Raw genomic sequence first — 12,620 nt, 5'->3', positions numbered from 1 at the left:
TTTTTTTTTTTTTTTTTGAAACAACTTGCTTTGACTAAAAACCAATGTTTTCATTCACTTCTTTTCCTGTCAAAGCCTATTACAAGACAATTGTGGAGAAACATCCACCAATCTCTACCTAAAGTCCTAAACTATATTATAAACCCTCTTTTTCTCTGGTGATTTGCTGTGTTAATCCTGTGTTTACATGTATGTAGTCCAGACAAGTAATCATCCCCGGTCCTCCACATCATCATCATCATCATCATTCTTACCACCATCATTCTCATCATTATCCTTCCTAATCTCAACGTCACATCACTATCCCCCTCCTCTCAACGTCGACATCACTATCCCCCTCCTCTTCCGCACTTTCATCATCCTCTGAACTGTCATCATCAGAATCATTTTCATCTTCCTCCTCGTCATCATCATCATCCACATAATACACGGGTCCATGATTATCTCCCTCTTCATCATAAAACATGAACCAACGAGAGTTACCAGAAACCGAAGCCTGTTTCCAGCACGCAACATACAGACAATTATTTTATCTTCCAAAACAGTATTCATCCATCCGAGTCATGAGGTTTCAAGAGAATAGAGAATTCCATTACCTGTTCTGCAGTTCGAGGCGAACCGAGTTCCTCAGTTCCTCCAGGAGTCCAAATTTTGATGTCAGTCTCGATCCCACTACTAGAAATGAGTGGCATGTGAGGATGAGACTCCACACAGTTGACAACATGTTTATCTGCTTCCATGGCACGTAGAAGCTCTCCGTCTTTCTTCCTCCAAACAAATATTCTGCCGCAGTCAGAACCACTAACCACGTACTCACACTTTGGTCCAAAAAAGCCCACACCCTTGACTGTTTCCCGGTTACTGTGCTCTTTATAAACCTGCGGCTGCGTCGTCCTCCTCACCTCAGTCTCACTCTCAGTCGTCCTCGTCACCTCAGTCTCACTGTCAGTCTCAGATGAAGAGGGGGGATTCGGGCCCATCCCCATATCAGGGCTGAAAAGATAGATGAACTCGTCCATATACGAAACAAGGAGCTCACTTTGATCTGAGTAAGCCAGGCCTGTTATTCCCACATGATGGTTTCCAATCAAATGGGCAGGAGAAAAGTGGTCAACGGGTTCGGTATAATTACACCAACTCTCGGAACGGTATCTGCGAATGTCATAGACACGAGCATACTCATCCATTCCACCCACGGCAAGAAGACCAGGGTTCCTCGGATCAACTGCAATTGCATTCAAGTAGACAATTAAATTGAACTTTGCTTCTTTACAAGTGAAAAGATTTGTAGCCACCCGAGTCCTAAGATCAAACTTGAGAAAAAAGATCTTGTCAGAAGATTAAAAAAAAAGAAGAAGAAAAAAAAAAGTGATGAGAAATGCAGCAACTCACATGCTTTACAGCACCATCCTCACCACAAGTGTAGAATGAGAAAGGACTACCAGGCTCAATAGCCAATTTGTGGACCTGTCCTTGATGTATACCCAACAGACAAGTCTCTACTTTTCCCGACTCTAGAATTTTCGAATACCTAACCTAAGAGATTGAATTCGAATGTTTTTTTTTTTACTTAGAACACAGCTAGTTCTCAATAGGAAAAGAAGAAGAAGAAGAGAGGGGTGGGTGGACCTGTCCATCAGCAGCAGACGTGACAATGCTGCGATCGTCAGAGAAAGGCATGAATTGGCTTGGAAAACATTGTTGCAGTGTCCAGAATCGAAAGACAGCTTGACAGTAGCAGTGTCCCAATCCCAGAGTATAACTTGTCTATCATCAGAGCCGGAAACAAGGATATCTCCACCAGCATTGAAGCTTACCGTGTTGACACAGCCCGTATGCTTTTCTAGCTTCTTGTGGAGACCAAGACGGTTCAATAGATGCTGGTTAAAACAAATGAGTCAGTGAAAGTCCGTTCATTTATTGTGTCAGATACAAAGAAGCATTGCGTAAACCGATACCAAATCAGAACACAGAACCAATTCTAAATTCGCTGGGATTCCAATCACCTAACTAACTATCAATGCCTAACATAGATTCCGGAGTTTGGAATCAAAAGCACAGCTAAGCAAGAAAAGTTTTAAACCACGAGGAGCCAATTTAATCATTATCGTGGACGGGAAAACGAGAGACAGACCTCAGAGGCTGAGAAACGGTTGGAGAAACTGCGGTTGGGCAGCTGACCCAACTCCCTTTCCCAGATTTTCACGACGGAATGGTCGGTTCTTCTCCTCCTTTTGCTCGGCCCTCCACTCATCTTGATTACTGACTGCTTCTAATTGATCACACGAGACAGAGAGACAGAGAGATTGAACACTTGGAATGAACGAGAGAGAAGATGGTTGTGAAAGTCAACAACTCTTATATATATACCACTACCGCCTCTCTGTTCTATTGAAAGCCCAAAACCAACATACAAATTGAACCAAAGCCCAATAATCTTACAGCTTATTAACTTTGAGGCTCAAACGTTATAGCCAACTAAAAATTTGATAAACGACTAACTAAAGACGGACACGTGTAAAGTGTAAACAAAGGGGTCGCACTTTTTTTTCTTGGAACGGTCAAAGGGATCAATCCAATTCAGATTAAACATTTCTTCTTTCAATCAACCAAAAAAAGCTTAAGAGTTTATTTTTCTAACCACTGCAGTTTTACTTGTACATGAAGTTTTCTTTCATCAACAACTTGAAATGTTGGATGAAATGGACAATGAGTGTGTGTGTGTGTGGTGTGTGGGGTATTATAACTTACAGAAAGGAAACAAAATCAATTGAATAACAGCAGGTAAGCAACACAAAAACTCTGCAAATCAATCTTTTCTGGAAGCAAGTACTGGGTGGGTGGGATCAATGCAATGTATTTAGTGATGTGTTGCAGTTCTCCTGAGAGCCGCAAAGATACCTCCTCCTCCCGTTGGTGATCTTTTCTTCTCCTCCTCCTCGTCTTCTACCTACCACAACACAACACACACATTCAATTTTCTTATATTATTACTCTCCCCCTACATTTCTTTCTCTCTCTATTTACTTACTTCCTTGGATATCTCTTGTAGCTGATCTATTATCTCTGAGAAGTCTGGTCTCAGCGTTGGATCCTTCTCCCACAATCTCTCCATCAGCTCTCTCATTTTCGGATGCGTCTTCTTAGCGATTGTAGGCCGTAGTCCCTGAACCACCCCCCACAACTACGTTTTAGCTTTTACAAGCAAGGAATTCACTATACACAAAAAAAAAAACGATTTACCTTCTGAACCACCCCTACTGCTGCCTGCAATGGCGTCATGTATTCATATGGAATCTGACATCGACTTAGTTAGCCTAACAGTGAGATGATACTTTAATTTTCAGATGAGAAAATACTTGTATAAGTACCTTGCCAGTCAACAGCTCCCATAGCACAATCCCGTAGCTGAAAACGTCTGCCTTGTGATCATATGGCTTGTGTTCTATCACCTCCGGAGCCATCCAGCGATATGTTCCTGTTTCAGCCGTCATCACTCCTGTTTGTGCTTTTACTCTAGCCACTCCAAAGTCAGCAACCTTAACTACCTGTAGTATATCAAATAAAAATGAGATCCCCACACCACTATGAATCCGCAACTTGTGCAGGTAATGTACGTACACTGAGCGAATGAAAAAAAGACTATGATGACAAGCATTCTATACAACACAATGATATATAGCATATATGATGCAGCCCAGATTATGTAGCGTTTCACCCAAGCTCGACCCAAATGCCAATTCATACATTCACACTACCAAGCTTACTCCATATAAGCGTGCAAAGAGGGGGAAGCACGAAAAAAAACAATAGGTTGAGAATATTACCTCATGCTCGTCCATTAAAAGGTTGGCAGCCTTTAAATCTCTGTGAATTATATTATTTTGGTGCAAGTAGTTCATCCCTTTGCAGATATCTATAGCTACTTTTAACAGAGCTGGAAGCTTAAAGACGCCCTTTTGCTTGTGTAGATAGTCATATACACTTCCCCCCGGCATGAATTCTATTAAATAGACAAAGACATATAGGGGAACAAAAAGAATTATAACAAAATAAGCCTAGAACATTAAAGAATTAAAGCATAATAATTCGCATAAATATGGTCAGTGCAACATACCTGTAACAATACACAGATGTGGTGGCTTAGTGCAAGCACCAATGAACTGAACGACGTTCTTGTGTCGCACTTTCCTGGAAACGGAAAGATTTCGAATGATATCATACGAGTCTGAGATGCTATTGTTCATCTGTACATAAGGGAAGGCACACAAACCTCATAATAAAGACTTCTTGGGCAAACTCTTTCTCTAGCTCAGAATCTAGACGCTCTGGCTTGAGGACTTTGATAGCGACTTCCTGGCTACAATATGTACCTTTATACCTGAATAATACAAAAGGTAAAGAGAAAGAGGGGGAGAGATTAATTCCTAAGCATCTGAAATGACATAACATTTGATAGCTAGAATTAACTTACAAATCTCCATAAGAACCAGATGCTATTTTATGCCCGAACTTCAAGTGTTGAAGGTTGATTTCCCAAACATCAGTTCCATCAGTGGGTATTGACACATGATCTTTCGCCGTCCTGACACCTGTTTGCGCATTTTCCTTTTCAGGAGAGAAGGATTGCTGCATAGGCCAGCTTTGGTCCTGCAACTGAGGCGTAGTGAAAATTTTTATTAGTAACTTAGAACAAAACATGACATGTCACTAAGAAAACGTGCAAGACTCCATATAAACACACAAATCTCCATTTTGTTCAAAATCAAGTATAGTCATCACCAATTTACATTCTGCACGAAAGTAGTTAAAGTGGCAACGTATAACAAGTACCTCGATTTTTGCTGCTTCTTTCTCCAATGCTATTCTAAGTCTGTCTACTTCCTGTATATTTATCAAAATGTAGCATACCAGCAACGGTTATTAACTAGGAACCTTTCTCTTAATAAAGAACGAACATGCCAACAAACTTATGTTCCTATAGAACATATATATAGTACACTATCTTTGCAAAAGGAAGGAAAAAGGGGAACAAATACAACAACAAAAAGAACAAAAAAAAGAGAGTACCTCGTAAGGCCAACCATCAACAACAAAGACATCTAGAGAGTAGCCATCAGTTGTAGAAAAAGCATGGGCCTCTTGAATGTTAAGTCCAAGCTCAGCAAGCAATGCGGTTAACTGCATCATTTACGCTGGATTAGTAACGAATCAAAATGATCACAATCACAGATGATCATATATATACCTGAAAAAGGAGTTTAGGCTTGTCTACTGTGGAAAAGGTTATCTCATGCAAGGGCCTGCATCTCAGTTAACATATGTATTTTAAAACTTCCGCTATATATTGCATTTCCGTACGATCGAACAAGTAGATACCGTGAATTGTTAGGCACAGAGTTGTCTCCCTCCTCGTCATGGGATATAGTCGCCACAAGTGCAAGTGCTTCGAGATTGGGAGATGAACCAAAGGCAGGCGGCGGATGAATGCTGGAACAAACAACAACGCCGAATACGAAATTTAAAAAAAAAAAAATCAGAGGTCGAACTAACAAGAGTCGAGTTATGTGATCAACAGCAAACCTTTTTCTGGTGGAAGTTTGTTGATCAGGCTCATTGGTAAGAGAGTCCAAGGTAGTGGAGTCAGCAGCTGAGATCCCCGGAGGTTGAACCTTAAGAAAAGATGAGTCACCAAACATCCTGTGAGCAATTAATTAGGAAGAGGTAACAAAGGGAGAAGGGGAGAGAGAGCAAAAAGTTAAAAAAGTAAATGATTTAATAAAAACTCACCTGGACGAGACGAACTTGGATAACAGGCCGGTTGTGTGGATCTAGAGCAGAATGAAGCAATCTCTGGTGCATGAGAACGTCTTCAGCCCTCTCTACATTCACATCCAAAGCATACCTAAAAAAATAATAAAATACGAATAATGAGCCTCCAACACAAATCTAATACCTAATTAACTCGGGGCACATCACATACATGCAGAAGCAGATCATAACAATGTATAATGAACCGTTACAAAAATAAATAAAAAAAACAATGCAAAAAGGAAAATAAAAAGTTACCGAGCGGGGAGACGATTGAAGTGAGCCCAGAGGTCGTCAACGAAACCAGGGAGATCGGCGTCTATGTCGTCAGATTGACGGAGACGGCTGATAACCTCATCGAAAACCTCCATTTTCATCCGCTCTCGACGGTCTATGGCTGCCTGAGACGTCGGCAAGATATCGCTGATCACTCTACTCCCGCAACTCTCCTCGTTGTTGTCCTCCATCTCCACCATTGACGACGACGACGACGGAAGAGGAAATAAAAGTGGTTCCAACAGGAGAAAGGAAAGTTTGAATTTGATCTAACACTTGGGGGAGGAAGATGAAGATGTGAGGATCTCTTAAAAATATTCAAATTGTAAAGAAGAAAGGAGAGAGAGAGAGAGAGAGAGAGAGAGAGAGAGAGAGAGAGAGACGATCAGAATTGAGGAGTTCTTATTATGAGAGTTTTTTTTAAACGTTTTATTATCTTCTTCTTCTTCTTCTTCAATTGTGTGTTCCTTTGCTTTTTGGTCGGGGGGTGTATAAAACGACACCGTACTGTTCAAGCGGATGACTCATGCCGCCGTGGCGATGCTAATCTAATTTTAATAACTGAGGGGTATTAATGATATTTTTTCTCCTTTTTCATAATTACCAAGTCACGACGAGTAAATTAAGTAAGAGATCTCCATTTGTCCCCCTGATTACTCCCCTTTTCTGTGACCCCACTCCCCTCCCCCCTCCCATTGGCATATTCCACATGAGCCCCCACACTTATCCGGATCAGGTTCTTCCCACCTACTTACAGTTTTTTTTATGTTATGTCTCCTTATTTTTTCTTATTTCTCCGTTTTTTACCCCCTTACTTTCTTTAATCGAATAAAAACACCCTTCGATTTCTCCATTCCAGTACATAATATAACCAATAGTTACGTATGTGGCTTATGTATAGATGGAGGACGTCATATTATATAATCGACTTGTCGTATTTTCGTTCATTTATCGTCTTTTCTTGTCCGGGATAATGTTATATTTCCCTGGAAATGCTGTATTTCGACACGTAAAAACTGACACCCACATATCAAAGATAAATAGGGCCCAAACATATTCACGTCTCACTCACATGTGACTCCCGTAGTCCCTTGTGTTTGGAGACATTAATGTTCTCTTGACCAACATCGTCAGTTATGTAGCTTCTCCCTAACCTAATTAAAGCCTAACTATTTTCATTCATCAAGCTGTGAGAGATATTCCAATGCATCATTCATTTGATTAGTAAGGCATATATATATGCATGGAATTGGAAACACCATCTATTGATAAACACATGTGATTAGTTGGATGATTAAGCAAATGTACAGGCGTAAATATCGACATACGGGAATTAATAATTTAATATGTATAGCATTTATGTCGTTACTGCTGCATGTGACCTTTATATATATACTGGTGATCAAAAATTGTATACTCAGATCAGTTATATAAACCTAACCTAATATGGAGTAGTACGTGGTGTGCTCAAAAGCCCTTAAAATATATATATTTGTGGTCTAACAAAAATGGATTCCTTATTTTCTACAGATAATTAATTTGAAGTATATTCGAAAGCTATACGTAAAGACGCATTTTGTGTTGACAAAAAAAGCATTCATACTAGTATGTATAAATTAATGCACAACTAGGATAAGATCCGCGCCTTTAGCGGAGTGAAGTTATTATTTTTATTATGTTTTAGAGAATGAAACAATAGTTCGTTTTTATTTGGATTACGGATGTTCATACCGGTTTGATTTTGGTTCGGTTTGGTTTTTCGGTTTTTGATATTTCGGTTAGTAAAATATAACTAATAGGCTAAATCCATATTTACTTCGTTTGGTTCGATTTATATACCGTCGTTTTCGGTTTATTCGGTTTATGCCTAAAAACATAATTATTTAGTTTGAATAATCAAATTTAGAATTAATATAAAAGCTCTAAATTTTGGAAATAAGAAAAAAAAATAAACAGAAGTACGAAAGAAATGTTTTTCTATTCTTCCATATTTAGTGTTCATCTATGTCTTCGATTGAACACAATTCTGTTTATTTAAAGATAAAAAAGCTGTAAAGAATTCAATTAATTGTTGTTTATCAAATTTATAATCTTTATTTAAATTTATTCAATGTTAATATATAGAGAAAAAATCAAAACATAACACATTAAAAATAAGAAGCCTCAGATGCAGTGAGTTGTTACTTAATTATAGTTCAAGTGATTTACAAATTATAATTATATTTCAACTTATATAACAAATAGATATTCATGTGTCGTTATAAATATATACATATTTACATGTTTCTACTTTTAATCAGTTTTATTCAGTTTAATCGGTTATAAATCAAACCATATCCAAATCTCGTGGTTTTTTATAAAATCACATTCGGTTTGTATGGTATATACTAAAAAAACATATTATATATTCTGTCAAAAATACTTGAAAGTATATATAAAATAGTCAAAAGTATGTTTAAAATGATTTTTTCTACAGATTTTCCAAAAGTACATGTAATATATATTTTGTCTATATTTTGAGATACTTTAAGTATATAATGAATTTTAAAATTTTTAAAATTATTTAAATGAGTTATCCGAACCCGAACCAAACCCGCAAAGATCCAAACCGAAATATAGAAATAGCCGAGTAGAGCTGAAATTTTTGAACCCAAAAACCCAAAACCCGAATGAGTATTTGAAGCCCACCCCGAAGCCTTTACGATTTTATGTTTAGTGATTACCGAATTAAATACCGAATTTAATGCCAAATTAAATGGAAATTAAATGCCGAATTAAATGCAATTCATTCTCGAGACGACACGTTAGCATTTTACTGAGAATCACTGTGGAAACGACACGTAAAAAAGAGTCATTCTCAATGCTTCTCAAATTATATATAGGAGATGGAGATGCATGCAACACTTACAGTTACATTTATAGTCTTTTTAATGAATAAACACCCACACATCACGATTATTAAGCAGTCGTAAATGGCTTTGGTCAAAAAGGCAGTGATCAAAGATATACATTTTCATTCTTTTTTTTTCATAAAATTATAACATATAGTTTGTATAAATTAAAAAATGTCATGTTGAATTGTCACATAATTGAAATGGTATTTTTGCTTATGTGACGGCTTAAAAATCAATTGAGAATTTTATTAGTCCAAAATTAAATTGTTAGAAAATGTTATACTATATATATTATGTCCATTATAAACCATTCATTTATCAAATTAAAAATTTATTTTATATTTTTTTATTAAATAAAACCTATGAAACTACCTAATTGATTAATATATATATATGAAAATTATGATTTTAAATAATAAATATTTGCTAACAATCCGTATACTTTCTCTCATTTTTGTTCAATTCTTTATTATCAAAATAAATTACACAATTACATTAGTCATATATAAAATTTTAGATTTTCTGTATATGTTGTATTTTGAATTTTTCAAAACAAGTATCAATTACTAAAACTGTTAAAAGTCTCACATAATTTTTGTGATTAAGGTTTAATTTTTTTATGGAATAAAATACAATGATTATAAACCATATGAATAAATAATTTTATTTTAATAGGTATTTATGTTAATATATATATTGTTTAGATTAAACTATACATCATATGAAAATACATACTATATTTTGATATTTGCATTGACGATATATTGAAATCTTCATTCCTTTAAATAATTATAAATTATTGAAACCACTAAACATTCCATATTAAAAAGCAATTTGTTGGTATAAAATTTTGTTACAAAATATGCAAATAATCACAAAATCATATGAGTAGATCCCTCTTTTAATAAACATCTATTTTAAAGTATACTATATATCTATTTTAATATCATTTAAATTTAAATATACATAGATAATAGTGATTTTTTTAATATATTTACCTTAAAATTATTGCGAACAAACAATAATGATCGTTTAATTTAAATGCATACACCAATTTACATAATAGTAACTGATTTTTTAGTTATTTAATATACATTTATTATTTTATTATTTCATAATATACAGAAAAATATAAAATAATTAATAAATATAAAATATTTATTCTGCACAAGATGAAGATCTTAACCTAAGTATGTATTTCTTTAATAAATTTAAATCTTAAACATTTCTAAATTTCAGGTCAAAACAAAAGAACAACATGAGAATATGTTCCAAAATCAATATTTATATCGAGAAATAACAAAAAATGAAAAAACCGACATAAAGAGAGAAAAAATATTGAAGATAGATAAGATTGACATGTGACTGTAAATTTTTTAAAACCATAATTAACTTTTAAATTGCTAAATCATGATATAAAACTGAACTAACATAGTTTCATTGTAACCAAATAGTAGGCTTCAGATTTTTCGGCTTAAACGTTAGGTTCTTATGCAATAAGTGATTTTTTGACCTAAAATATTTTTAAAAATGAGATCAGCTTATCAGCAAACAAATTATGTAATTAAAAAAATTAATTGTTTAAAGGTCAAAATATTAATTCGATCAAGAATATAAATTTTATTTTTTATATAATATTTCTCAAATAATTTTTATATAAATTCACACTGCGCAAGACACATATCTTATACTAGTTACTAATTAAATGAAAATCAAATATTGTGAAATGAAGTTTGAGTTAAAATTAGTCCATGCTGAATTTGCTGATGATCAGCAGGGAAGGAAGGAGTTGACCAAGAGAGAGTAAAGATGCGGCAGCCAGGAAAAGAATAAACCACTTTGATTCGGTTAATCAGAATTAGTAAATGATTAATCAAATTCTATTTAATTGGTTGTTCGGTAGGGTCCTAATGTCGATGATGTGGCATCACATGGCTGCATTACATCCCACGTGGATATTGCCCCTTTACGCTCACCAAAGGTCACGTCTTTTTAGCTGGACAACCAGCGAAGCCGCGACATGTCGCCGTTCTGAAGTTTCTGTCCACCATCTGTTTTGGCTGAGAACCACTTCTTTTTTCTTTCTTTTTCATTTTTATTTTTGAACAAATGTTAAATTTATTCAAATCAAAAATTTATACAAACTCTGGATCATGAATCACATTGACCCTTATACTTTTTTCTCTTAAGTTTATGTACACGAATGTTAAGGTAAACCAGCACTCTAGTCACTTGGTAAAAATAACATTATTTTAATAACATTATTTCTAATTAAATACCTGAGGGGGTGAGACATCAGCCCGTTGTTCTTGTATACTACTATATCCTGAGTTTTTGTGTTATTCCGACTAAATAATAATGGGATATACCATGGTTGCATCGTGCATGCCAAATTTTTATATATATTTATGTTATCACAAGCAACAAAATATGGGATACATGTGTATATTTATTTTATATATTCACTGATCAAAAACGGTTCCAGGAGGATATATTAAAGATTCAGCCACTAAACACAACGTCAGTTCCCTTAGAAAATATTATCGCCAAATCTCGTATATATTAATCAAGGATTATTATAACCTTTGAGGATCATTAAGATTGGTTTTGGAATTCTTAAAAAACAGATTGGTCTATCTACATATATATTATATTTCTATTAAATTAATTATTAAATTGATTAGTAGTGTATAAATGAATATTCTTCAGTATTTTTAATAAAATCTCCAAAATTATTTAACATGATTAACATATATACAATAATTAATGATTTTGAATGATAAAATTTGATAATAATTTTTATATCATCCAACATTTTTGTTTTATTATATATTATATTTTTAATTTTTAAAAACGATTATAAATTACTAAAATGGTTAAAAGTGTTACACTAAAAAAATTGTGAACAATTATTTAATTTTTATTATAAAAAAGATACAAATAATCATAAAATCATATGAATATGAATATGAGTATCATTTAATAGATATTCAGATTAAATATATATTTATACATTTAATATTATTTTAATTAAGCTATAAACCATATAGAAATACATAATTGAGTTATTTGAAATTTGCATTGATTTTTAAAAATGGTTATAAATTACTAATAATATTAAAAATCTCATATTGAAAATCTTGTGATTAATAGTTTAATTTTTTTTGTTATAGAAAATATACAAATATTAATAAAATCATATGAGTAGAACTAGGAATCTTCAATTAAATATGGGTCCCATTAAATATTCATATTAGAATATACTATATATCTATTTTAATATCACTTAAATTTTATATATCATATAAAATAAATAAAATAATTGTTTTGATTTATTTACTTTGATTTATATGCTAACTCCAGTTTCTTATTTGCTTTTCAATTATTAAATAAATTTAGTATTTCGTAATAAGTAAATGAATACAAAGTAAATAATAATATGTTAAAATGTTTGTATACATAATATTTAGAGAAAATTTGGAGAAATACCTTTACATGAGATTATATTTTGAAAAATACACAATTTTTTATTTTATTTTTAAACTACACTTATTCATAAGTGAAATTACTAAATTGACCAAATTTAATGTCTATATTATCTAATATTTAATTTGATATTTTAATTGAAATAGAAATATG

General features: G+C 33.7%; 2 protein-coding genes across 3 annotated transcripts; both read right to left on the bottom strand.

Moving 5' to 3' along the window:
- Window positions 1-35: 35 nt before the first annotated feature.
- On the bottom strand, window positions 36-2,349 carry LOC108821738 (uncharacterized). The gene is given in 7 exon segments (XM_056993088.1): window positions 36-285; window positions 320-496; window positions 597-1,313; window positions 1,393-1,536; window positions 1,630-1,685; window positions 1,688-1,880; window positions 2,135-2,349. Coding segments are annotated over 7 exon segments (1,482 nt in total). The 5' UTR covers window positions 2,255-2,349; the 3' UTR covers window positions 36-210.
- A 256-nt stretch (window positions 2,350-2,605) lies between these two features.
- On the bottom strand, window positions 2,606-6,522 carry LOC108821736 (serine/threonine-protein kinase STY46). Of its 2 annotated transcripts, XM_018594725.2 has the most exons (15): window positions 6,070-6,522; window positions 5,791-5,905; window positions 5,584-5,672; window positions 5,380-5,490; window positions 5,249-5,303; window positions 5,071-5,181; window positions 4,834-4,884; window positions 4,475-4,656; window positions 4,274-4,381; window positions 4,118-4,191; window positions 3,828-4,003; window positions 3,372-3,548; window positions 3,244-3,297; window positions 3,032-3,166; window positions 2,606-2,950 (listed from the first exon to the last, which is right to left on the bottom strand). In XM_018594725.2, exons 1-15 carry the CDS (start codon window positions 6,285-6,287, stop codon window positions 2,861-2,863), a joined length of 1,746 nt encoding a protein of 581 aa, XP_018450227.2. In that variant the 5' UTR covers window positions 6,288-6,522; the 3' UTR covers window positions 2,606-2,860. The 2 variants fall into 2 exon arrangements, with proteins under 2 accessions (XP_018450227.2, XP_018450228.2); XM_018594726.2 differs by lacking the exon at window positions 6,070-6,522 and having other exon boundaries at window positions 5,584-5,700.
- Window positions 6,523-12,620: the final 6,098 nt, after the last annotated feature.

Source organism: Raphanus sativus, chromosome 8 (assembly GCF_000801105.2).
Source record: "Raphanus sativus cultivar WK10039 chromosome 8, ASM80110v3, whole genome shotgun sequence".
In the NCBI taxonomy this organism is placed as follows: domain Eukaryota; kingdom Viridiplantae; phylum Streptophyta; class Magnoliopsida; order Brassicales; family Brassicaceae; genus Raphanus; species Raphanus sativus.
Note: the sequence above shows the minus strand (reverse complement) of the source record. Positions and strands in the feature narration are given on the sequence as shown.

Excerpts from the sequence above, each read along its gene's own strand:
- LOC108821736 (XM_018594725.2), bottom strand. The coding sequence starts at position 6,287 with ATGGTGGAGATGGAGGACAACAACGAGGAGAGTTGCGGGAGTAGAGTG. Across the intron at positions 5,673-5,790 it reads TCCAAGTTCGTCTCGTCCAG|GTTCAACCTCCGGGGATCTC; the intron begins GTGAGTTTTTAT and ends TCTTTTCTTAAG. Across the intron at positions 5,304-5,379 it reads TCTGTGCCTAACAATTCACG|GCCCTTGCATGAGATAACCT; the intron begins GTATCTACTTGT and ends ACTGAGATGCAG.